Below are 26,003 nucleotides of genomic sequence, written 5' to 3' on the forward strand. Positions count from 1 at the left end.
GTACGTACTGTGCTACTCAGGGTGAAGACTCATAGTTCTTAGAACTTCATAGTGGGATAATATTTTCACTTTAGAGAATAGCCCCCATCATCCTTATTAATACACTTTGTCTGCAATGTTACTTTGTAAGAAAAGACTTTTCTTCAGTATATTCATGTGATAGTTTTCGCCCAATGTTTTCTTTTTAAATTGTGTTTTATTTTAGGTTTGTTTCTCAGAAAAGACATATTTTGGATTTCATTGTCTTTGTCTTTTTTCAGTGTGAAGTTTGACCTTAGTTTATTTTTATGACTGTAACATTTGATTTTATTTCTAGCTTCTTGTTTAAATATTTTATATCAGAATCCTCTGTTTTCTTTTTAGCTGACCCTTGCTCCATGGGCTGATTGCTTTTTTGGTTGCCTTCTCACATTAGTACCAACTTATATGCATATGGACAATAGTTTACAAAACTAAAATTTTGGTAACCAGTAACCAGTAAACAATTCTTAATTCCATTTAATGTTCAGTGTTTAAAGAAAATATCTAAAGACATATGAGTTTCTTTTCTTTATCACCAAATTCTTCATGTGTCTATATAGCTGCAGAATTTTCCTTGAATTTGAAAGGCTTTACCAGGATTTGCTGATGTGTTGGTGCTATAAAATTATTTTTCCTGGATTGTGATTCATAAATATAATCATAGACTAATCTAGGTCCACATTTTATTTTCAGCAGTTTTCTCTTATATTATAGCTTATTTGTTTTATCTACTCCCTCATCTTCTCACTGAAATGTTATTATCTTATAGCTTGTATTTTTCTCTCTATTCTTTCTCTGCTGCCTCCTTTCATATTCTTTTTAATATGTTCATGATTCCTGTCTCTGCAATACATATTATTATTATTATTTTTTAAGATTTATTTATTTATGCATACAAGAGCTGGGGCACAGGCCAGAGATGCGGGGGGGTAAGAGGATTCACCGGAGACAGTGGGGAACAGAACAGGCAGATTGACTGAAGTACACTGCTGAGGGGAGCAGCTGGTGAGAGAGCAGAGGTCTGCCTCACCATGTGGGCTGCTCCCTGGCTGGCCAGGGATCGAGCTCGTGCTGCAGAGGCTGCGGATTGCTTCACAGTGCAGAGCTTAACCGCCTGCACCACCAGGGAGGCCCCACATATTGTTCTACTTATTGTCATCAATGTATAATTTAATTATTGTAAAAATCATTAATTTCCCTGGTTATTTTCTCATTTATAACAACTTTCCTGATTTTTTTTCCTGATTTCACTTCAGTCAGGTCTCTGTTTTAAGTGACAGCTCAGACACTAGCAAATGTTCTTTTTATGAAATAGAGGTCAAATTATTTTTTATTTTATTCTAGACACTTCCACATAATACACATTGGGTAGAAAAAATGGAAAACAAATAATATAATTCATAAATTTTTATAAACCAGTTTCAAAGTAGCTGTTGTTTAATATCTGTCTCTCTTCCCATTACACCCATTTTACTGTTATATGGTCATCCTTTCCATAAAACTTTATCCACAACTACAGTTTAGAAATGTGCCAAAGTAAAAAGAAATATTTAAATTAGAAAATGTGCTGAGATTAAATTTTGCTTTATAAATAACATTATGACAAAGCACTTGGCCTTATGTACCCTGACACAGTAGATACTGTCAAACATTTTTCTGACTTTGACAGAATTTTTGAACAACACACTGATCCTAGTATGATGTATCAAGTCATTGATCTTTATTTCCAAATCATTACTCTATAAAGATCTTAGGTTCATATTTATAACTTGCTATTTTAAGATTTTTTTTGATAATTATGTGTTTATTGGAAAACAAGGGTAGTTTTTGTCATTTCTTAATGTTCTAAGAACATATTTTTATAAACCACTAAATTTCATATTTGAAATTTCTGAAGAGCTAGTTAGAACAATTCATAACAATGTAGCAGTGACCCTTTTGAAATGTCTTTTGATATTCTTCTATGCACGTTTCTAAGAATTCTTTTATAGTAAAAATTATAAAATTAAGAGAAAATTCCAGAATGTATTGATTGCATTAACTAGCCCTCATTGTTTTCTATATCTGACACCTTAAAACTATTTTTATCACTTCTGAGGAAACATAGAAGGATAAATATAGCAATTGTTCTGATTGGTCATATGCATGTGACGTATTGGTCAATAAAAGAGTAGTGAATATTTTGCCTTACATGATGCTCTGTTTCTTATTTTTTTTACCTTAAATTAAACATGGATGTTCCATAGAAAGTCAAATTCAGGAAGATATATAGCATTTTGCTACCTGGACAAATGTGATCAATTGATTGATTTAGTTACATAGTTCTTAACAGTTATAGAAGAAAAACACATGTTCAGAACTCAAGAAAAGAGATCTTTAGTCATACATATGATTGAAGAAAATAAATAACATATAACTTTTTATATTAAAGATTATAATATGAATCTTTTCTCTAAAAACTTCAGTATTTTTATAAAAGGCAGCATTATCCTTGATATCTAATAGTATTGATAACCATTTTTAATGCTTTATTTTCTGTCAAAGTGCTTCCCTGTATGTTCTTACTATTTTTACAGGATTCACTATACTACCCAAAGAATTAATATTATGTAGGAATTGGCAATTATTTTCTTATCAGTAAAGAAAACATTCTAAATTTAGGGTTTAAAGGATTCCAGTCCCAGCTACACCATTAATTCTGGAGATATGGGAGAATTCATCGAACTTTTTGAAGTTTTGTTTATTCATCTGCAAAATAAATTACCTCTAAGTCCTAGAGAAAGTAACTTCTACTACAGTGATTTGTGATATTAATATTTATAATGCCTTCCAACAGTAATACTCACCTGAAACTTTCATTTTCTCCTCTCTCTTTTTCACAGATCACTTTAGGCTTATATATAGCATGTTCCTCCTCTGTCTGATTTGCATGCTTACAGATTCCACCGTTCTCTTTTTCCACAGATATTTTATGACAGTGGTATCTTAATTTGTTTTTCTATGTCACCTTTTTCTTTAACGGTATCCTAAGCTCACTTCACACTGTTCTCTAATCTCAGTTGCTTCCAAATCTTCTGACAGCACATTATGAAGTCTTGTGACCACTGTTTCTCTCTTCTTTCCCACACATGCCTAAGGAAAGGGCTCTCTTATCAAAACTAAATATTTGCATCAGATATCCTCAGCATCAAGTTAGGTATAGATCGGTGCAATTCCTTATAATAGACAGGGCAGGAATCATCACCTTGTTTTTCAGATGAAGAAATTAGTCAGTAATTTAGGAGGTTAAGAAACAATATGCACACAACTTCTTAGTTAAAGGTATGTTTTCTATACCATGGCCCTACCCGAGCAGGCAAATTTATGGTGAGGGGAAAAGAGGGAGGGAAAGAGAGAAAGAAAAAGAAAAAGAAAGATTAAAATGTAGTGGTTTTCCATTCAGAATAAAAGGCCACAAGGGGCCTCCCCTGGTGGTGCAGTTGTTGAGTGCTGGCTGTGAAGCCTGTTCGATCCCCGGCCACTGGCTAGGGTCCCACATGGCGTGCAGACCTCTCCTGCTGCGCCCGCTGCTCCCCTCAGCAGTGTATTTCAGTCCATCTGCTTGTTCTGTTTCCCACTCTGGCTCTGGTGAATTCTCTCACCCTCCCGCGCTTCTGACTGTACCCAGTGCTTGTATAAATAAATAAATCTTAAAAAAAAAAAAAGAATAAAAGGCCACAAGACTAGAGAATCCAAATTTTTTTAACACTCAGGCAACTGATTTCCTGACTATCAATCTTGGGCATTTCCTAGATGAAAAAGTGATAAAAATCAAATATTTGGAAATTAAAAATATGTATGGGTGAGCAAAAATATACTGCTCACTTTCTGCTATGATTAAGAAAAGAAAGCATCTTTACCAATAACATACAAAATGAAATTTATATTTTAATGTGGAAAACTTTAGGGGGCTCATGTTCAATAAAATCTCCATAGTGATCATTAGCAAAAAAGAAGAGTGTAATTGAATATAAACTGAATTCATCTGTGCAGATAGATAATCCAATGGGAAAAGTAAAGATATATTTTCATCAGGCATGTGAAAGATTTTCAGGGGTTTGTGGGACTCTCTAGCAGAATCAACTGGAGGAGCATACTTCTGTAAGCATATGAAGTTTGAAAAACAGGTGAATTTTAAAATAATTGACAGCGTGAATATAGTAATGTTGTTTAATCATAACATTCTTATAATACAGATATCAATTCCTTTGTTTTTGTTCCTTTCTGACAGCATGTGAAATAAAATATATTTACAATTTTATTTAAAGTACATGAAATGTTTACTTAAATAGAAAGTCCCTATGGAAAACAACATAGACTCTAACAAATTTTTTTTTTCTGGCTAACAGAAGTTGTTCACAACTGCTATTATATACTAAGCCTTGAAGAAGCTTAAAATGTTAAACGTAAATCCCATGCATAGTGCTTTAGGATTGTTCATTATTAATGTTATGTGTCTCTTCATATATAACTGTCTCATCAGAATAATTGTAAGAACAGATAGGGACAATATTTGTACTTCCAGGTATGCTCATATACTGGCATTTTGTAACTACTTAAAAGCTTGAAGAGGGTGACTGTGAAACATTGAAAATATTATGAAATGTTACAGTTTATTGTACAAGAAAGGATATTTTAAATGCCCTTACTGTTCATAAGGTGATGATATTTCCTCTTCGAGATACCTGACATATTTCTGAGCATGCTACATTTGTTTTCAGTGACTGCTGGCCCTCATAAACCTGCAAGTGGATTTGCAAAAGACTGTGCTGTGCAGAGTGAGGGTGTGTCAGACCTCCAGGAGGTGGTGTCCTTGAAGGAGCGGATGGCGAGATACCAGGCAGCTGTTTCCAGGGGTGACTGTCGCAGTTTCTCTGCCAATGTAAGCTGCTCCTGATGGTTTTGCATTAAGCAATGTGCTTGTTGTCTGCCTTTCACATGCCCTCCTTATATTGTATATAATTTTGATGGGCAGTTGGATAAAGTTAAAAAAAAAGGCACAGATATAGTGTGACTCAAACTCAGGGGATCTTCCACTTATTATTAGCTTGTGTGATTTTGGTCTACTGTCTTCACTCTTTTTGAACTTCAGTTTCCTTGCCGAAAAATGGGAATAACCATTTATTACAGAGGGTCTTGGTGAAGAGTCAAAGAGATAATTTACATATAAGCCATAAGGCACTGTATAAATGTGTTATTATTGCCATCATTATCATTTAACCTATAGCTATTCTCCTCGGGAAGGTTGAGAATTAATTTCAAATTTTAATAATGTGGGTCTGCTTGCTGCCCTCCTCAGTCTCATATTCATTTGAATTCACTGGCAGTTAATTTCTTTTGCTTTTCTCGTTTCTCTGTATGCACTAAATCCATTAGGAGTAGCTTAATCAACATAGAAATGAGAGAGATTAGCAATGTAGGCACTCTGCTAAACCAATTATGATTATAGGAAACAGCAGGATTCAAGTAAGACCACCAAATTTTAGAGCCAATGTATAATAAAGTCATATTCAATAAAGTTTGTTGGGTTCCATATTCTTTGACCTTCAATCCACAGGATTTGATGAGTCATTTTATTAGTAGCAGCTTTATAGCTTAATGGAATTTAAAGATATTATTTTATAATTATGATCTTCAAATTAGTAAAGTTGTTTATTTAACCAAAAAAGAAAGAATAACCTAAAAGGGTGGTACTCTAAAATAGCTGCTTTTAACATTCTTTTTTACAAATCACTTAAGGACAAGACTGTGCCAAACTCATTAACAATATTGCACTTCTAGATGACATTTAAGTTTTTACATAGTCATTAAAACACATTTTAAATGCAGCATAGATTTCGAATGAATGCAGAGAAATAAAATAGATCACTACAAAACAAATACTATCACTCCAGTGCTTCCTGGCTTCTTAAATAGCACCCCCTGCTGGATCATTAAGGATTTTTTCTGTAAATTAATATTCCAAACAAGAAATTATTCATGAGGAAACTAGTTGATTTTGAAAATACTCAGTTAAAGAGTGGTTATTTAGTAAACAGCATTTTATTTAGGAAAACTATTATCTTTACAGCACTAGAGGACATACCATTAAACAAATTTATATAGCCATGATTTGAATTTATAAAAGAGAATATTTAAACTGGGCACATAGGAAACAAAATTATCTCACCATTTGATACAAAATTTTTTAAAAGGATTTCTGTTCTTAAGATAGTCTCTGTCTCTCGGTCTCTTCCTGCCTCTCCTGCTCTCTCTCCACAAACACACACACACACACACACACACATATTTGAAATGTAATAATCCTTTCCTATCCATTTACAGACAAATAGAAATTAAGGGTAGTGATTAAAGGGAGATTATGCAAATAATTAGTGACAAAGCTAGATTCCTTAGTTTGACACCAGTGCTCTTTTAACTGTATTCAACTGACATCTTACATCAAGAAAGCATCTTTGGCCCAGTATATGCCCCACTGTATGATTTGGCCCTAAGCAGATATGAGAAAAAAAAAAAGGGAATATATATATATATTATCTCAGAGAAATGTTGGTTGGTTGTTGTCTAAAGAAAAGTAAAATAACTTCCTCATTTAATCAGTTGCATCAAATGCTACAATTTTGAAAATAATTTTTAAAATCATTTATCTACAAGACTAAACCAAATATTTTAAGTGCAAAATCTGAAAGCCACTGGGTCTGATTCAACCCCAAACTGATTCCAATATATTTCAGTGACATTGAGATAGATGACAATAATCAGGTAATCATTGTCATAGACTCAGCCAGATGCCATTCGGTTGAACCTAATGAAAGTCATGCCCATGAAAAGGCTGCCATCTGCAGAAGCCCCCTAGGAGCCTGGTAGGAAAGAAGGGGGAGGTAACTTTTGTTTAAAAACAAATTAAAGTGCCAGATTCTATGCTCTGCAGTTGTATTTCCTTTACCATGTTTGACATTCACAAGAGATCTATTGTTTTGTTTTGTTCTTTAAGAAGGAGTTCTTTAAAAAAAAAAGATTTATTTATGTATTTATACAAGCACTGGGTACAGACAGAAGTGCAGGAGGGTGAGAGAATTCACTAGAGCCAGAGCAGAGAGCAGAACAGGCAGACTGACGAAATACACTGCTGAGGGGCGCAGTGGGCGGCAGGAGAGGTCTGCACGCCATGTGGGACCCTCGCCCGGCGGCTGGGGATCGAACTGGCACTGCAGAGGCTGCGGGTAGCTTCGCAACCCAGCGCTCAACCGCTGCACCACTGGGGAGGCCCGAGATCTATTGTTATTCCCAGTTTATAGGAAATAAATCTGAGGTTTAGGAACTCTCGTCCAAGTTTTTAAGATTAAAGCCAAAATCTAAATTATTATTTTAATCTAATGTCATGATCCAATCCAGGATACAACATTGTATATATCTGAGTTTTTTAATTGATTTGTTAGTTATTTACATATTTTATATCTTTGGGGTTACATTATTACTCCTCCATATGTGCACATGCTTCACTCACCCTTCAGCAAACTTCTTGTACCAATGCCTTTTCCCTCTCCTTCCCCTATACTCTCCTCCCTCCCTACCCTTCACTCCCCACCCCTTCCAACACCCTCTTCTGCCCCCACTTCTGTCTGATAACCAGTTTATTTTTCAGTCTAAGAACTGTTTTTGTTGTACCTGGTCAGGAGTTACTTCACCTCAAGGTCCATCCATTTTTGTCCCAAAAGTCATTATTTCATCTTTTCTAATAGCTGAATAGTATTCCATTGCATATATACATAATTTCTTTATCTACTCATCCAGTGTTAGGCACTTAGGTTGGTTCCATGACTTGGCAATCGTGGATAAATAGTCTTACTTCTATCATTAGAGCCTATGGACAGTTGTTCATAAAGGAAGTTGATGATTATGTAATATCTTTACCTAGGTTTAGCATCAAAATGTTAGATATTTAAAGTAACTTATTAAAATATAAAATATACTAGATAGGCTGGTTCTGTGATAGGCATTTAAATTAACTTGTTAATAAACTAATTATTTTTGTCATATCCATTAGATCCGAAGTCTTGTTTCTGAGTCCAAGAATTAAAAAAAATAGGCTAAAAGGATAAGCATTAAAAGTTTCAGTGCAAAGTAATCTTAGTTACATGGTCATTTACAATAAAGCATGTTATTTGGGAATGGTAGTAGTTGGTGCTAAACTAGGCAAAGTCAAGGAATCTTCATCTGGGAAAGCAAGTATCACTCCAGTTCATGGCCAGCAAGTGCTGCTTGACCGTGCCCTATATCTCACATGTGCACAACTTCATTTACAAGCTGGACTGAACAAGGAAACCTGATCATCCTCACATAACTATAACTCAAAGGACTTGCCCATGTAGGTGAGTCAGCAGCAGCACAGGGTAACTAGCATCGGGGGACTAGAATAGTGGTAGTGCTACTAGTAAAAATAATTAACTACAGGCATTTCTGAATGTGGCCTGATTCCAAATTACAATACTAAAGAAAATCAATGGTATATATCTGTATTTTTATTCCATTTGGTAGATGGGAGGCAGATGTTCAGTCTAGAAACAATATCTTTAAAAATTAACTTACTAGGAAAGCATCTAATCATTAATATAATATAATTATTAATATAATATAATTATTTATATTATTTATTATATTATATTATATTATTTATATAATAATTTATATTTATATTATTTATATATTTATATTTATATATTTATATAATAATTAATAATATTATATTATTTATATTATTTATATAATAATATAATTAATTATATTATATTAATGTAATTATATTATTAATATAATTATTGAATGTTTACCAGGTTAATTTGCACATGATTCAGACATTGTTTTATAATTGTTAGAAAGAGGAAGGTTCTTCTTAAAAATACTTACCTTAATCTCTGTAACTTAATACATATATTATCTCTATGTGATCAATCTGAGAAGGTAATTTATGTAAATTAAATGGAAGAGGGAGGGCCTCCCCGGTGGCGCAGCGGTTGAGCGCTGGGTTGCGAAGCTGCCCGCAGCCTCTGCAGCGCCGGTTCAATCCCCGGCCACCCGGAGAGGGTCCCACATGGCGCGCAGACCTCTCCTGCCGCCAGCTGCTCCCTCAGCAGTTTATTTCGTCGGTCTGCCTGTTCTGTTCCCCTCTCTGGCTCTGCTGAATTCTCTCACCTTCCTGCACTTCTGACTATACCCAGTGTTTGTATAAATAAATAAATAAATCTTTAAAAAAAATGGAAGAGGGAGTTAAAAGAAATACTGTGGACTTAATTCACCCTTCTTTATTTTAAATTTTAAGAGATGCTATTGTTTGTTATAGCCTTAACATGTATCATATGACAGTTACTAATCAGAATTCACATTTGAAGTTTGTTGCAGAAGTTCATATAATATGTATCTAGTACATACCAGTATACATTTTTATCTCTTCTTCCCATAAAGCCAATGTGAATATTCTTAAATATTTATAGTTCATGTAATTGGGGAAAGGTGAACTTCATAAACCAGTTGAATTTTTACTAGTAATTTGGACAACCTGCATTTTAATTCAGTCTGTAATATTTTGGAGTATGGGGAACCCCAAGATGTAATTGTGGTAGAATCAGTTTTAGAAACTATATTAGGAGTAAAGATTCTGGGACTCTATGAGTCCAGTCCTTGATATGGGAACCTCAGTTCACTGGTATCTAGTTACTTTCAGGGCTCAAGGCTTCTAGGGTTATGTCAGGACCGGACCAGACCACAGGAGATCTCCTATGATTTGAAGTGTTGCTGGTTTTCCTCCTGGTATTAAGGGACATGGAGGAGGGCAGGTTGGCATGAGGCCTGTTTGCTTGAGTGTTGTCAGCCCATTCGGGTTTGAGTGCCTGCTAGGCCCAGAGTGTGCTGAATCATCAAAACCAAAGCCCTTGAATTATTGCACTTCCACAGGAGCATAAGATCTGACAAGACTCCTCAGTATTTTTCAAGTGGCTCCAAATGATACTTATTGAAAAAGACTTTCTCATCTATAAAATGCCAGTGATGGGCTAGAATTCTGCTCACCTTAAACTCCCCCTCTCCTCTGATTCTCACACACCAATTCTAAAAGCTGAGTGTTAGTCCTGGAGAATCATATCTTCTTTTTTTATGCTTGTTCTTGAAGGGTAATGATTAATACACATACTATGATTTGAACAGAAATCTGGGTTCTAATTCCAGATCCATACCTATAACCTAGTTATGGGAATTTAACATCTGCCTTACTTCTCCCAAACCTCAATTTCCTCGTTTTAAAATGAGGATATGCCCATACCTCACAGAAGATGGAAAAACATTACCAATCACAAAATATTGGTAAATACATAACAATTCACCCAACATGATGTATTAAATAGCTGTTATTATTTCCGATATTAGTATTTTTGTATGAGATACCCTGAGGTTATTTTGTTCATCCTTAATGATTTAAACACATATTGCAATGAGTCAAATGTTTTTAATATTCTTAATAATGTGTTGCCTGTATAGAGATTTGGAATTTTAGTGACAACCTTATTGTAGATTAAAATTGAATCCATTATTCTAATTTCTACTAATCTTTGTAGTATGAGAGTAATATATTCTAATAGGCCTAGTCTCCAGATATCAAAATCTATGTGAAATAAAGAGAATTAACTCAGTATTTTGAAGTCTTCAGAGTTTACATCCAAAGACTGATAAATGAGAAAATAACATAGAGAAGTTATTATGGTTTTCTATAAAGGCCTACTGTGCATGTTAATATCTTTTTAATATACCATCCTTCAATCATGATCAAGCATTTTTTAAAAATCACCAAGAAACTCATCCTGAGTAAATGTAAAACTAAATTTTCCTTTTTCTTAAATCATCTTAGATGATGAAGGAATCAGAGACCTGCACAGTGCCGGGTGGTTTGGCTAGAGTGAAGAGACAGTTCGAGATGGACAAAACTACTGCTTCCCGCAAAGCCCTTTCTCAGTATCAATACCAGCATGAGAATGTATCTACAAAGGTAATTCTGCTATACCTAATGGGTAAATTACACTTGGTTGAAATGCTCACATTTCAGTGCCAATGCAGAACTCACCTTCCCCCCTTGGGTGCTGTACTTTTTTGTCATTACTTACTATAAACAAAAAGTATGCTTTTAAAATATTTTGGAAAATAATCTTTAAAGCTTATCATTTATTGTTTTTTCTTACTTGGAGCATGTATTCACATTCCTAGAAAACCATGCTGGAATGTATTTCATCTCAGTTTCCAATACTTCAAACATATATGAAAATTAAATAGCCTAAGTTAGTCAGCAGGTAAATAGAAATATTGAGAACAGTGTTTATATTAAGCCTCTACTTCTAGCTTATAATACATGATAAACTATCTGTTCATGATAAATTGCTGGTTGCTTGCATAATTTAAATCTGAAGCATTATTCAGCTGATTATTGTGATGAATTTTCTATTTCTTTAAAATCATCAAAAACTGAGCAGTAGAATCAGATGTTACATAAAATGCATGATGCAACTTCTAAATGTTATCTTAGATTAAAAATTTTTTTCATTTCATTACCCCATTATCAAATATCAGCAAATAGTATCAAGGTATATAATGATTTTTGAATGTGAATATATAAGTAATAAAATTCATTAGATTAAGCCTGATAACTTTGTAAAATAGTAATTGCACTCTAAACAACTATACTCTGGTTCATATTTTAATGAGGAAAAAAATATTGAGGTGTTTCTGAAATGTTTGTAGTGGGAGATAAACATAGGTATTTTATTTTTATAAAATTCCTTAGGATATTTAGTTCCCTAAGTTTTAAGAAAAATAAGGCAACTGGTTGTATGTATGATAGTGATAGTGGAGTATATCAGAGTGATTAAAAATCTAATACATGAAAATAGTATTTTTTTTCTGACTTGGTCTGAAAGGTTAAAAATGTGCAATATAGGTAGCTCAATTTATGGTAAGATTTAATTTTACCTAAAGAAAACCATGTAGGGAACCCCCTGGTGGCACAGGGATTAAAGACACAGCACTATCAAGCTATCGCCAGGTGCTACAGCATGAGTTTGATCCCCAGCCAGGGAGCAACCCACATGGCACAGCAGACCTCTCCTGCCTCGCCCGCTGCTCCCCTCAGCAGTGTATTTCTTTTTTTTTTTTAATTTTTAATGCTATTTAGCAGTGTATTTCAATAGATCTGGCTGTTCTGCCCCCTACTTTCTTTGCTGAATCCTCTCACTCCCCCCACCCCCAACCTCTGGTCTACACTTCAGATCTTATATGCATAAATAAATATTTTTTTTTAAAAAGAAAGCCATGCAAATAAGAAATTAAGGTTGAATATACTTGTGATCTAATATATAATTGCTGCAACATAGGTATATGTTCTTGAAATTGACCAAAACCAAAAAATATATTTATCATTAATAATTTAAGTGAAAAATTCTACATAGGTATAGACAATGCATTTATAGATATTTTATTTCACAGGGAAGCAGTGTGACAGAGTGTAAGCACTATTAAACATGTAGATTTTGAGTTCACATTGCATCTCTGCCACTTACCAGCTGAATGACAGAGATCCAGGGTCACCTTCACAGGTGTGTGGCTTGGGTGGTTACTCAGGCCCATCTTTAGAAAGGATCTGTACCTATTTTAATGCTCTGCTGTCATCATCACCATAAAATTCTACATCTTTATTTTGTACTGGGTCTGTCAAACCAAATTCATAACCCCCTTAAACTTCTGTTTCTGATGAGTTAGATGGTGAAACTGGTGAGTAATTTGTCCATCAAATGAGGTTATTGTGGAAGTCTAGATGACAAAGACTAATTTCTGTGAAAGTATTTCATTAGGCATGAACTTGAATCACTTAGGACTCTTTAATATTGCAGAGACCAAAAACTCAACTAAAAATGGCTTAAACCAAAAGGAACATTCTAGAGTCGCAAAAATGCAATAGTGTGAAGGGAAGTATCATATAATCTCCAATGATGTACTAAAACAGCTGGCTAGCTTATACCATCTCTCCAATTATTAAACTTTGGGGGAATTTTGCAGACCACATGATATCATGTTAATAGCTTCAAATCAATCATAGGGAGGATATTTATATCAAGGAAATTGGCAAATGCAGTGAATCAAGATATTCTCTCTTTCTCTCTCTCCCTGTGCTCCCCTCTTCTCCCACCTCCAGCCTCTCCCTCCCTCCCTCTCTAGAACCCATTGTTAAGAAAGTTCCACTTAAGTAAAGGCTCACAATATGTCCCAAGTATAGTGGCTAACAGCACAGAAACAAGTCAGAGCCCTTGGGTCTAGGAAATTTCCTCAGTTACAAAGTGAAATTATAATAGTAGCCACCTGATGATAAGCTCATTAACAGGATTAAATAATTTGTATATTTAAAGTGCTTAAGACTGTGCCTGGCCCATCAAGTACAAGTTTTTGTTTAAAATAACTAAGTATCATCACTATTATATTTTTTTCCTTTTTTATCCCTCAGCCCATTTCCTCTGTGCTGGACCCAATCTCACCCAAGTTTCCCCCAGCAAGTAGTGAAGAAAGATGCAGAAAGATGTGAGAATCCTTTTCCCTGAAGTCCAAGGGGAAAAAAAGTACCTTACTACATTCTAATTGACTCTAAATGGACAAATGCATTCCTCCTAGAAATAACTGCTATAACTGGAGGGTGCTAATTGACTGAGATTTCTTTTTTCTCTTTTTAAAATTTTATTTTTTTTACTCCTGTTTATTAAATTAACATTACTTTACAACACTGTATAGGTTTCAGGGGCATAAGGTTCACACCTCTGCAGATGCATGCTCTCACACCACACTCACCACCAAAGCACCAAAAATCTTCCCCAATAGCCCACTGGGCCTCATCCCCGACTCTGATCCCACTTTCCCACTCTCTTCTTCTGGTAACCTCAGTTCTGCTGTCAGATTCCAAGAGTTTTTATCTGTCCCTTAGCTTTGATTTTTTATATTTCACATATGAGTGCCTGAGGCTTCTGTATTTGTTTCCCAGAAGTGGAAGTTCTTGGCATAAGGTTATCCACGAAGATGAATGGTTGCCAGATAAAAAGAAAACAAGAGAGAGAGGAAGAGAGATCTCCACTATAAGCTCCTTGTCAATGTTGATAATGATGGTGATGATGATGATTATAGGGTATACTTGATCATTGTGTGAATGGGAAATACTAATGTGTAGCAGTGTATTAAAAAACCACTAGAAGTATCAATAGCTGCATGATTCTGGGCTGGTAGTGACCTCACTAAACTTCACTTTCATTATCTACCTCTAGACATGCTAATAATACCCAATTACTCCATGAGGAATGAGTAAACCTGTTATAACAAAATGCAGTGTAAATAAAGTATAAAGGAAACATGTGAGAATAAGCCAGCAAATGTCATTTATTGAACTGTAGGAAGGAGTCTGGAAAAATGAAAGAAAAAAAGTCTTCTATACATTAGAAAATTAAGTGACTATTTTATAATCCCAATGAGAAATTTCTGATACAATTTGATTTGGACTAGGGCCTCCCCTGGTGGCGCAGCGGTTGAGCACTGGGCTGTGAAGCTGCCCGCAGCCTCTGCAGTGCCGGTTCGATCCCCGGCCACCAGCGAGGATCCCACATGGTGCGGCAGACCTCTCCTGCTGCACCCGCTGCTCCCCTCAGCAGTATACTTCATCAGTCTGCCTGCTCTGCTACCGGCTCTGGCTCTGGTGAATTCTCTCACCCTCTCGCGCTTCTGACTGTACCAAGTGCTTGTATAAATAAATAAATCTTAAAAAAAAAAAAAATTGGACTAGAGGGGAAAATAAAGAAAAATCATATCTTAGATACTTAAACTTTTAAAGCTATCTCAATGCATTCGAAAAATCCCTTCTTTTATCAGTGGGAATTGAGGACAAGACATTTACTGGTAGAGACAGACAGTTAATTCTTTCTTACCTAAGCTACTGTCAGCTTTGATAGTGTTTTCAGTCACTTTTGCCTGTTGAAAGTATACTTGAGATTTATCTCTTCTACGTCTGCCCCTGGCCAAAGAGTGTTTATTTAGTTGCCATATAAAAATTAATATTAATTTGAAAATCAAATGTAATTAGAGGTAAAAGAAGTAATATTTGTTTTGGATTTCTGACAATATTTAATGTCACAATTAATAATAGGTTCATAGGGTATAGTAATTAACTCCAAGCTGCTTTTTTCCTTTCTAATGTACTGCAATCAGATATTTCAAGGGAATTAGCTGACGATTTGGTAATAGTTGTCTGGGAGATCAGCAATGAGACTAAACAAGTTTGGAAAAATCAGACTAGTTTATACATATTGAAAACAGGATTATAAAGTAGAAAAAGGAGGGAGTATTATTTATAGGAACTCTCATTTTTGCCAGACATTTTAAACTTGGGATTGTGTCCCACTTATATATTCTAGACTTGCCATGCTTTATGGTTCTGCCTATTTAACAGGTAACGATATCACTGCTGGCCTGTGGAGTATCCTTATATAAATTCGAAAAAGGGACCACTGTGGATAATCAGAAGTCCTTGGCAGGGAGCTTGGGGTTAGGATTCAGCTTCTTAGAAGACTGTGTTGGAGAATCTTTATTAGGAGGCTCTGGTAGTTATTACTGTTTTTAACATTGCCTAGGGATACTCAGCTTTTCCAAACACACATAACTGATTTCAGTAGATATGAATGAAATCCAGCTGTCCTTAACATTTACATGTCATTCATTACGTCTCCTCTTGATGCCTTGATTATAATATCTCATCAGCATTGTCTCTGATTTTGTTTTAAGACTGAGTTCTCAGCATCAGTGAAAATCAATAGATCCTTAATGCTAAAATGGAAAGGACCACTTAAAAGGAGTGTTTTTATTCCACTCACTACAGTAGACTCCCTTTTGGAAGAACATTCTGAATATTCCATTCCCTCATCCTTAAAAAGGTGTCTTGAAATATCCCGAAACAGATTTTAGAATAAATGTATTATTGGAATGAAGCTGTCATTGTCATTTCCACTTGTCCTTTCTATAGTTTCTGAGCTTTTTTTAAAGTCTTTCTTGTTCTGCATTTTCTTTCTTAGCAGCTTTATTGAGATTTAATTTGCATACCATAACATTCATCCATTTTAAGTGTACAATTCAGTGGCTGTTTAGTATATTTCCAAAGTTGCACAGTGTCACCCATCTAATTTTGGAATATTCCCACCCCTACCCCCCACCCAGTAAACCTGGGACCCATGAGCAGCCTGAGATGTTCCTGCTAGGTTCACTGTCTCACCCTCGGGCTCTGACTTTATCTTCTCTTATGAATTTCTCTCTTGTCTTTCCCCCATATTTATGCAGTACTGAATAGCGCTTTGTGTATTAATTGTAAAGTCTTGGAAGCCTCTTCTTTTCTGAAGTAGTTTATTTTTCCTAAGTGGCTGAAGTAGGGAAGAGCAGATGGAGCTCCAAAAATTTGGGGAATAATCACTGCAATACAGCACTTAGGTAATTGCTTTCATGTGAAAATGGCTGCACTGAATCCATGTCAAAAATCTAAAGCATTCATAATCTTCCCTCCCTGCTGAAAATTCTGATGTGGACCAGTAGGGAGCTTCAAGACTGTATGTAGCTTTCTTCATACATCTGTTGTTGCAAAAATCCTAATGTAAACTGTAGCACTCTGTAAGATTATGTGGATTTGCACCAATCTCTGGACAATTTAAGTTGATAAAAAGTATTTTTGACAGCTTGTGACAGATACAAACTGATATCTGTGTGTTTTAGACTCTTTAAAGGTGACCCACAATTATTTTCTAGCAAACTAAACATATTTTTATCGGCTAAATGTCCACATTGCAAAGCATTTATCATATAAGAGCTTTAAAGCTTCCTTGAGCCTCCTGCCACTTACATAATTTTTCAAGGTCATACATTGCTATTAATAGCCCCAACCTAACCTAGATCTCTACCAACAAACAAGATTATGGCCAAAAGTCTTTTATTGTCTTTTAATTATGTGCACCAATTTTAAATGACTAATATAACTTAAAGTAACCCCCCTCGAAAGGAGGTCATTTAGAGGAATGGTTAGGCCTGCCTGCTCCAGGTTCAGATAAAACAAGTTATAATCCTCTGATTTAGTCACCTAATCTCTGCTGTAAAATGAAGATGAACTAACAGGTGTGTTTTAAGAATAAAATGAGATAGTTCATGTAAAACTCTTACTCTGATGCCTAGCATATATGAATTGTTCAATAAACACCAGCAATTATCATCAGCAGGATTGCTGCTGAAGCCAAGAGAGCATAATGAAGTGGTAATTATTCTCAATGTAAAATATTATTCATAACATTTTAAAAAGGAAAAAAAGGAATACATTGTTCTGTGCCTCACATCTTAGCTTTCTTTTTAGTTTTTTGTTCCCGTTAGAATCCTTTTCCAATAGCTCATTAGGTAATTAAAGATTAGTTTAAATCTAACATCCCCATGTATGCTTTAAATATATTTATGCTTAAAGTGTGCTATGTTGCTTTGGAGAAGTCAGTAACTTTAGTGCATATTTTAAAAATTATAATAGGTTTCTTTTGAGGAAAGAGTGTTTAACCTAAGCACTAGAAAATGACAGGATAAGCCGGACCTCTCAGAAGGCTGAGGAGAAGAATATGCATAAAACATATTTTGCCCAGGTATGTTATTGCCCTCCGATGCCTTTATGAATAAAGAATTGTTTTTTAAATGGGAGCAAATGAATAGCATAGCATTTGCTTTTGAAGACTGCTTTATTCACAGTATTGTGACAGGATGTACTGAGAGGAAAATAATATAATTAATACACGAATTGAATCAGGGAGAAGAGAAAAGCCTACACTGCTTGAATAAATGAGGAAAAGAGGGAGAGTTGAGGGAGTATTGATTTCGTTCAGTTTCTGCAAATATGGTTGTTTCTCAGTAAGTTCTAGTTGATGTTTGGGAGGGAAAGAGTAGTATTTGTGAGGGGTGGAGACTACCTTGTACTATTTTCTAACTTGTGTAGTTTAAGCAATGAAGATAAATGTATTCCTACAATTGTCTTAGTAAAAAATAAAAAGTATTTTTTCAACATACCATGTTAATATGTACAAGTGCTTTAAAAAAATTATGACCCCACTTTGCCAGAGAATTGTTCCTTTTTCTTTGACACAGGCCAGGGTATGTCCCTACCCTTTCTTCACACAAGCTAATGACAACACATAAACCTTCCACAGGCTGAGTGTCCACAGCAGGGACCCATGTTTGCTGGGTGGCAGGAGGACCCAAGGAAACAGAGATTAAACTATGATGAGGGGAGAAATCCTATATTGTGAAAAAAAATTAAAAAGGATATGAAAATAAATAATGAAAAAGAAAGAAAGAAAAAAGAAATCACACAATCCTTGTCCTCAGATGCACAGTAAGGCTCCTAGCCGGTGAGACTTAACAGTCTCACTCTGTGAGAAATTAGAACTCTAAATAATTAATCTTATACTGCTTTTCCTTTCCAAATCCTGAACCTTTAAGATCTTTGTACTCTTCCTTATTGTCTGCATTTGAGTGGGCTTTGTTGATGAAAACAACACAGTAAGAGTAACTTTTTAATACTGATTCAGAATCAAAAGAGAAAGAGTCTGCTAAAAAAAAAAAAAAAAAAAAAAAAACAACAATGGAACAATGGCCTCTACTAAAAAGAAGTTGCTTTTTTTAACCCTATCAAGTTTATGTGGTGTTTCTTATTACTATTTTTCCTATAAATTATATAAGACTAAATAAAGACTATTTTGTAAACAGAAAACAAACAAACAAAAACAATGGCCTCAACTTTTGCAGTCTATAATCCAACTGTGGTCAGCACTTCCCAAACTGGTTGAAGCAGAATTCCTCCTACTGAAGTTAACTATTAATCAAAACATTCCAGTTCCTGACTTTGTTAGAAAATAAACCAGCTTTGCTCTACACTAGCAACTTGGTTTTCCTATCAATTCAACAATAAAGAGAAATGTAGGCTCTGGTCAAGTTGTGGGTTTATAGATACATACTCCGTGATTTGACATTTTTTCTCTACACTTGCCTTCAAAACTCTCTGCTGTGCTTGTGGTTGCCCACTCCATTACTATGTTTCACACGCATGTGGGGTCTCTGGCCATTTAGCAACCTCTGATCTCCTGCTGCTCAGTCTCTGTGTCTCCTCATTTCCTACCCTGTCTACCTTTCTGCAACTCTGTAGGTAGGTCTTGGTGGAATCACATACTCTTTTCCATAGAAATGAAATAAAAAAGGCATTTTTTCTAGTAAAAAAAATTGCTGCGCAATTTGGAAAGTAAATTAACTGCACTTAGGTACTGCTTGCATTAACTTAAGGAAAACAACAGCAAATTCGCAAACTAAACTCAGGGAGAGCTTCCGTTTCTCATAGTGAATGAAAAAGTGACTTTCTCTACAAACTGCAACAAACTACTGATTTTGTCTCTGCTTGTGCTTAGTCCTGCATAGACCCGGTCTGTCTAGCATACCATCATGCTCCTTATGATGCCCTTACCTGTCTCTACTCCAGGTTTCCTTGAATTGGGTATAGAAATGTGATAATTTCCAAGAATTCTCTGTCTATTGGCTTCTTCATCACTCTGGGCCTGCAGGGGGACATCTTTACAGAGCCCTTGAACCTTCACCTCCTAGCTTTCCTCTGACTGGATAGAGATTTAGAATCAAATCATACTCTGTCAGGGTATCTATCAATTAATAAGGTTAAAATCTAACCACCCCTTGCCCAGCGGGAAGGCTTGTGAGGCTTAAATAGATAACAGGAATTGATAAGGTTGCAATGGGAACCAGGCCATAAGGCTGATTATCTTGACCCTGAATGTGGAAGCAGGGCCAAGACCTATGAACCACGGGTTCATAGGTCAACGACCATGACCCAACATCCCAGCACTAACTGGCCCAAACCAACTCCCCAGACATGAAAAACCTCCAAAAACAGGTTATAAAAGGGAGCCCCAAATCCTTATTCAAACATAGACCTCTCCCTTCATTGTGACTTCTCTCAGCAGTGTATTTCAGTAAATCCCCCTTTTCTGTATTCCACTCTGCCTCTGCTCACTTATTTCACCCCTGTACCTCCGGCCTCACTCTGATCTTCTCCCTACAACATACGCTGTCTTGGGCTAAGAGATGGAATCTCAGGAAGAACTCTGGTCACCTAAGTCTCTAGGCCATCAGTGAGATGGGCCCTCGACTCTGGTTGTACAGTGGTGCTCCCAGGGACAACCCCAGTAATTCTGATGGAACTTTTCTGTCTGAGGGATCAGGGAATGTTGCAGCTCTCCAGGTGATTCTAATTCACAGGAATGAACAAAACAGTGCAAACCTGAGCCAGGATCTGTTGCAGTGCAAGAAGAGGGGCACCCGAGAAATCCCAAACCTGCCTGCTCTAAATAGGTTCTGCCATCTACCACATCAAGATAACATATCGACCTTTAATGGAAAGGTGCAATTAGTGTGCAATATAGAAAAGACAAAGAATATAGTTTGCAAATCAAGCACCCAAAGTTAGCCATCCCCTCGTGGATAAGAGCCCATTCAAACAGGATTGGCCCAAAGCCAGGCCCAAAAGCCTGCCCCAAATCTAAAGCACCTTCCAGCAGGGACCCATAGCAAAGGTCAGAAACAGCCAAACAAGTCTGGAAGGAAAAGACCAAAATCAAGATAAAAGCTGCCATTGTTAACCTCCCCACAGGTCTCTCACTCATCTGTTTCAACCAGTCCAGGACCAAAAAGCAAGTGCAGCTTCTTCACATGTCTCTCTTCTCCATGTGCCTCCTTATGGGGCTTCTTCTTGCTCTCCATCCTGCTTCCTTTCTTCTTCAGTTTCCTCTCCAACTTCTTCTCCTCACTGCTCAGCTTCACCCTCCTTTGGGTAGGGCAGGAAACCTGGAACCTCCTCTTTTCTTGGGGACCACCCTGTTCCATATTTGCATTCCAGGGATGATCACTCCCCATTTGGTTCTCATCCAAGGCTTCTGATCTGCTCAATTCATCACTGTCATCAGGGCTTTTCTGTTTATATTGACATTTCTCTAGAGATGCCAACTGCAGTAAAAGAGAACAAAGGGTTGTGGAGAATACAGAGAAAGCAAGGGCTTAAACAAATCATGGTCAATATAAGACATGCCAATCAACCAAACAGTTTACTAATATCTCCAAACCTAGGTAACTCCTTTGTTAATGGTAGACAGTATTGAAATCATGGGGATTTGCATATGTACAAATATCTAATTGAATATTAAAAACAAGTGAAATAAAAGATATAAACAAACTAAAAAAGATACATGAAAACATTAAAATAAACCCATTAATTAGAATTAAAAATCTAAGTAATTTATTAATTTTTAGGCCACATTGATACACCAATAATTAAAATTGGCATTTAATTATTAGAATCTTTCATTAAAAAAAAACTTTAATTTGCTAGGATTATACAGCGTCTCCTGACTTTGTACCTTTGATATTTCTATACAAATAATATTTTTTAAAAAGCACTGGACTTAATTATAATATTCAGTGATGTAATGAACATGTTCATAGTCATTTAGCTCTTTATATAACAAAACCAATGTGTGCTCTTCCCCTGGGATACAAGGTGTACCCATAAAGTGCAGTAATATTGTCTTCTGTGATCAACTAACATCAATCATACTACTTTAGAGTCACACACTGTAACTCTCAACCTCTGCTATTCCCAAATGTAGTTGATGGTAATTACTGAGGCTGACTAGAAAGTCTCAGTCATGGTCCCTTTGCAGCTCCTAATTTCAGCTTCCGTCTGCAGAATCTATTGGGATATGAGTTCTCTTGCTAGCACTTAGAGAGTCTTTCCCCCCTTCACTGTGGCAGCACTGCCTATGTTTGCCCATGTCTTGTATGGAAACTGTCTTCTTGGTGAAGAATTACAGTGTGTGATTCAGGCTGGGTTTCCTAAGGTAGTGTAAATAACTAGATGAATCCATCTTTCTGATGGCTTGGAAGGGTGTCCTGCCAGGGTGTCCTGGCACTGTTTCCCAGTTGTCAGGGCCTCAGTGGATAGTAGAAATACTCATAAGTAAGACTAAGTTTCAAGCACAAATTCAAGTACTTTCAAAAAATCTTGAATTGGTGACTGTTCTTTCTGTAATTTATGTTACTTTCCAGAATAGAATTTGCAGGAGCAATATTTATCCCAATTATTGGAGTATCACTACCTAGCTTCTCTTCTCCTTAACAGTATTGTGGATTTTCTGTCTCTGTAAACCTGTGTGTTCTTATAGAACCCATTTTCAATTTCATTTACAGAGGACAAGTGCGCTTACAGATATACCCTTCATGCCTTTAAAGTAAAATGAATTGGGATTGCTTTAGGAAAAAAGGAGTAATGGTGTTCTTATCATAGCGTCCTGAGTTGTTGAGGGAGTGTCACCTGCACCATTTTGCCAAAGAACAAAATCACAGTAGTTTCATGTTCTTAGTGCTTGCACAGGTGACTTTTTGATGTTGAAAAAGATATAAAACAGATATTTTTGTTAGCAGGCAAAATCAGGGGCACCCCAGTTCCCTCAAAACTGCATGATCTAAATGGTTCTACCTTCTGCAAGATGAAGACAAAATATACTCTTAGTGTTTAAGACCTTCAATAGAAGAGAACTTTAATACAATTAGTGTACAAGAGAGAAAAGAGAAAAGAATGAAGATAGCTAAAATAGTTTGAAATTAAACACCACAAGTTACTCATCTGCTCATGGGTAAATGCCAAGCCAGACAGGGTTGGCCCAAAGAGGAGTGGGCACTGAGGCCCAGAAGCTTGCCACAGCCTAAGGCACCTTTTGGTGGGGAGCCAGAGGAAAGAGGCAGTAGGGGTCAGGCAAGTCTGGATGGAAAAGAACAAAATCAAAATACAAGCCAAGATAAAGGCTGCCATTGTCAGCCTCCCCACAGGTCTCTCACCCGCACTACCAAGTGTTCCGTTCCATGTCCCTCAAGTCCCTGGTGCGAGTCCAAGATTAAGAAGCAAGTGCAGGCCTCCCCGGTGGCGCAGCGGTTGAGCGCTGGGTTGCGAAGCTGCCCGCGGCCTCTGCGGCGCCGGTTCGATCCCCGGCTGCTCCCCGGCCACCGGAGGAGGGTCCCACATGGCGCGCAGACCTCTCCTGCCTCCCGCTGCTCCCCTCAGCAGTGTACTTCAGTCCTTCTGCCTGCTCTGCTCCCCGCTCTGGCTCTGGTGCACCCTCCTGTGCTTCTGACTGTACCCAGTGCTTGTATAAATAAATAAATAAATCTTTAAAAAAAAAAAAAAAATAGGAAGCAAGCGCAGCTTCTTTACAAGTCTCTCTGCTCCATGTGTCTCCTCCAGTACTTCTCTCTTCTTCCTCTTTTCCCAAGTCCTTTTCCCAGTCTTTTCTAGCTTCTTCTCCCTGCTCAGCTCCACTTTTCCTTGGGTGGGATAGGGAACATGGAACTTCCCCTTTCTATGGATATCACACTGTTACATTTTGACGTAATAGACTTTTATATCTTGTTTTATTGGGTGGGAATGGACATTTGGAGGAGTTGGAATAGGAGTAAGACATTTGTATAGACTCTTCTTCAACCTGAAATTCCCTATTAGCTTAGAAATCTAAATACACTGTTTATGTAATTGTAATTATACCTAGCAGAATTCTCATGTTCACAGGCAGTATGTTATAATATGCTAGTTAAATTTATTTATTGTTAAAATGCAAGCTACAGATTTTGCTAGTTTGTAAGGAGTAAGAAACATTCTTATATTTTGCTAATTTTTAAGGAATAAGAAACATTGTAGCAGAAGAAACCATTTACATTACAGAATCACTATGCTCTTAGAACTTAGTGAAACACTTTATGAAAAAGGATGTTTTCTGTACCAGCACTTGACATCAGAAGATATTATTAGTGCTTTCCTGTTCTTCAAGGTCTGGTATGTCTCAAAATAAATTAATCCTCATGGGTCTTTGAAAATGATTAGGTTGAGTCAAGCTTGTCTATTCTTTTGAATGTTCATTTTATTGCCTGCATAATTACAAACAAATTATGCTAAAAACTAGAGGAACACAGGCCTGAGACAAGGAAGAGACATTAAGAGATTCTGTCCTTATACCCCAGGCCCTCAAGATGGGTCATGTTTATAGCCCACTAGTACCCCACCTAGGGATTCTTTCCCCAGCGGCTCCTCTTGGAGACAGACAGACTCAGCCCTGCGGCCCCTTCCTGCTTCTTTGGAGACCCAAGGGCTTGAGAAAGAATGGAGGGCTGACTGTGTGTCTGCAATCACCAGGTTACTGCTGGTATAGTGTACTGGGCTCTCATCTTAATTTAATTTTTAATATTTAATGGTTTTGCCCCTAACAACAAAGTTTTGTGTGCCCACTGCTTTTGCTTTCCCTTGGCTCCTGGGAAGAGACTGGGTGTCTTGGCTCTGGGCTTGGACAGGTGGTGGGTAGAGGCCCTGCCCCAGGAAGAGGCCTCAGCTGGCGCCTAGGGAGAACCTTTCCTGGTTCTTTGCCTTCTCCTATTACCAGCAGGTGCCTCGTGGGCCTTGGTACATTTTAATTTCCCCTCCCTCCTAAGTTCCTGATTGGTGGGAATGGGGGCCTCCCATCCCCAGACTCTGGGCCTGGGATGAGGAAGTGTTAGGCACTGCCCAGAGCCCAGGCTCTGGCCAGACCCAGTGGACAGCTGAGATAATGCCTTTAGTCCAGGTATAATTTTTTAAGCTCTAAGGTATAAGTCACCCTGGTATGCTTCCTGCAGCCCCCAAAGCACAAGCTGTGTTGAGATTTGGATCAGAGGGGGAAATGTCAGTTACTCTGGGAGTGGGATATAAAGGCTAAAATAAAAATTTGTTCTTGGGCCTCCCTGGTGTTGCAGGGGTTAAAGTTATAAAGTTATCACCAGCCACTGTGGCCTGGGTTCAATCCCCTGCCAGGGACCTAACCCACATGGTACATCATACCTCTCCTGTCTCACCTGCTGCTCCCCTCAGCAGTGTGTTTCAGCCAATCTGCCTGCTGTCTCAGGTGAATCATCGCACCCCCAGTACCTCTGGCCTGCAGCCCAGTTCTTGTATGCACAATAAAAATAAATCTTTAAAGAAAAAATTTGTTTAGTCATGGGGAAGGAAGAGATTCTGTCCTTAGTACCATGCTATTGCAAAGATATGTTTGAGAAATTCTTTTTTTTCCCCCAGCCTCCTTGCACATCTCATCAACACAGAGCATGGAATAAGATTACATCTTCTAACAGTCTTTCTCACATTTGTTTTTAATCCCCTCTGTCCTGAATGATCTACCCTGGCATGGAACAGTAAGTTATTGTTCATCTCTTTAGGAACCAGTGGAGGCTACTTCATTTCTTCCCATCAGGAAGCTAGGAGAGAGCCCATGTACCAGCCACTAGATCAATACCAACAGGGGGAGCCAAACTTTCAACCTTCTTATCTTGGAGCAAATTCCAGTGCCTTCTAGAGACATCACCCTCCTAAGTCATTTGAAATTCGTTCTCAGAGTACATATTGCAATAAGCAATTTCTGTAACTTATTGCACCAATGTTTAGAAACATAGTGAAGAGTTTGGGTGCTTCATGAAGTCAGTACTTTAGACTGGGGTTCAGTTTGAAAACCTTTTATCATAAAAATTTTATATCATTATCCTAAAAATATCAACTAAGTCCCCCAAATTATATATTCTGTAAGTTTTTCTTTTTTTTGAGGATGAGAAAAGGAGTTTTGCAATTCTCCTTCCAACTCCTTTTCCTTCCTGTCCTTTTATTTTCCCCCGGGGCCTTTTATTACTACAGAAGGAATTATGATAATGAAACAATGTGCCTGAGTACAGAATATTAAGAAAAA

General features: G+C 36.9%; 1 protein-coding gene across 1 annotated transcript in view; it reads left to right on the forward strand.

The window, feature by feature from the left end:
• XIRP2 (xin actin binding repeat containing 2) overlaps positions 1-26,003 on the forward strand; it is a 495,477-nt gene that overhangs the window by 437,395 nt on the left and 32,079 nt on the right. Inside the window, exons 7-8 of the mRNA XM_037523459.2 lie at positions 4,782-4,942; positions 10,958-11,095. Coding sequence (XP_037379356.2) covers positions 4,782-4,942; positions 10,958-11,095 — 299 coding nt within the window. The remainder of the gene's footprint in view (positions 1-4,781; positions 4,943-10,957; positions 11,096-26,003) is intronic.

The sequence above is a fragment of the Talpa occidentalis genome, unplaced genomic scaffold (genome assembly GCF_014898055.3).
Source record: "Talpa occidentalis isolate TD23 unplaced genomic scaffold, MPIMG_talOcc4v2.1 talOcc4.3, whole genome shotgun sequence".
Lineage (NCBI taxonomy): Eukaryota > Metazoa > Chordata > Mammalia > Eulipotyphla > Talpidae > Talpa > Talpa occidentalis.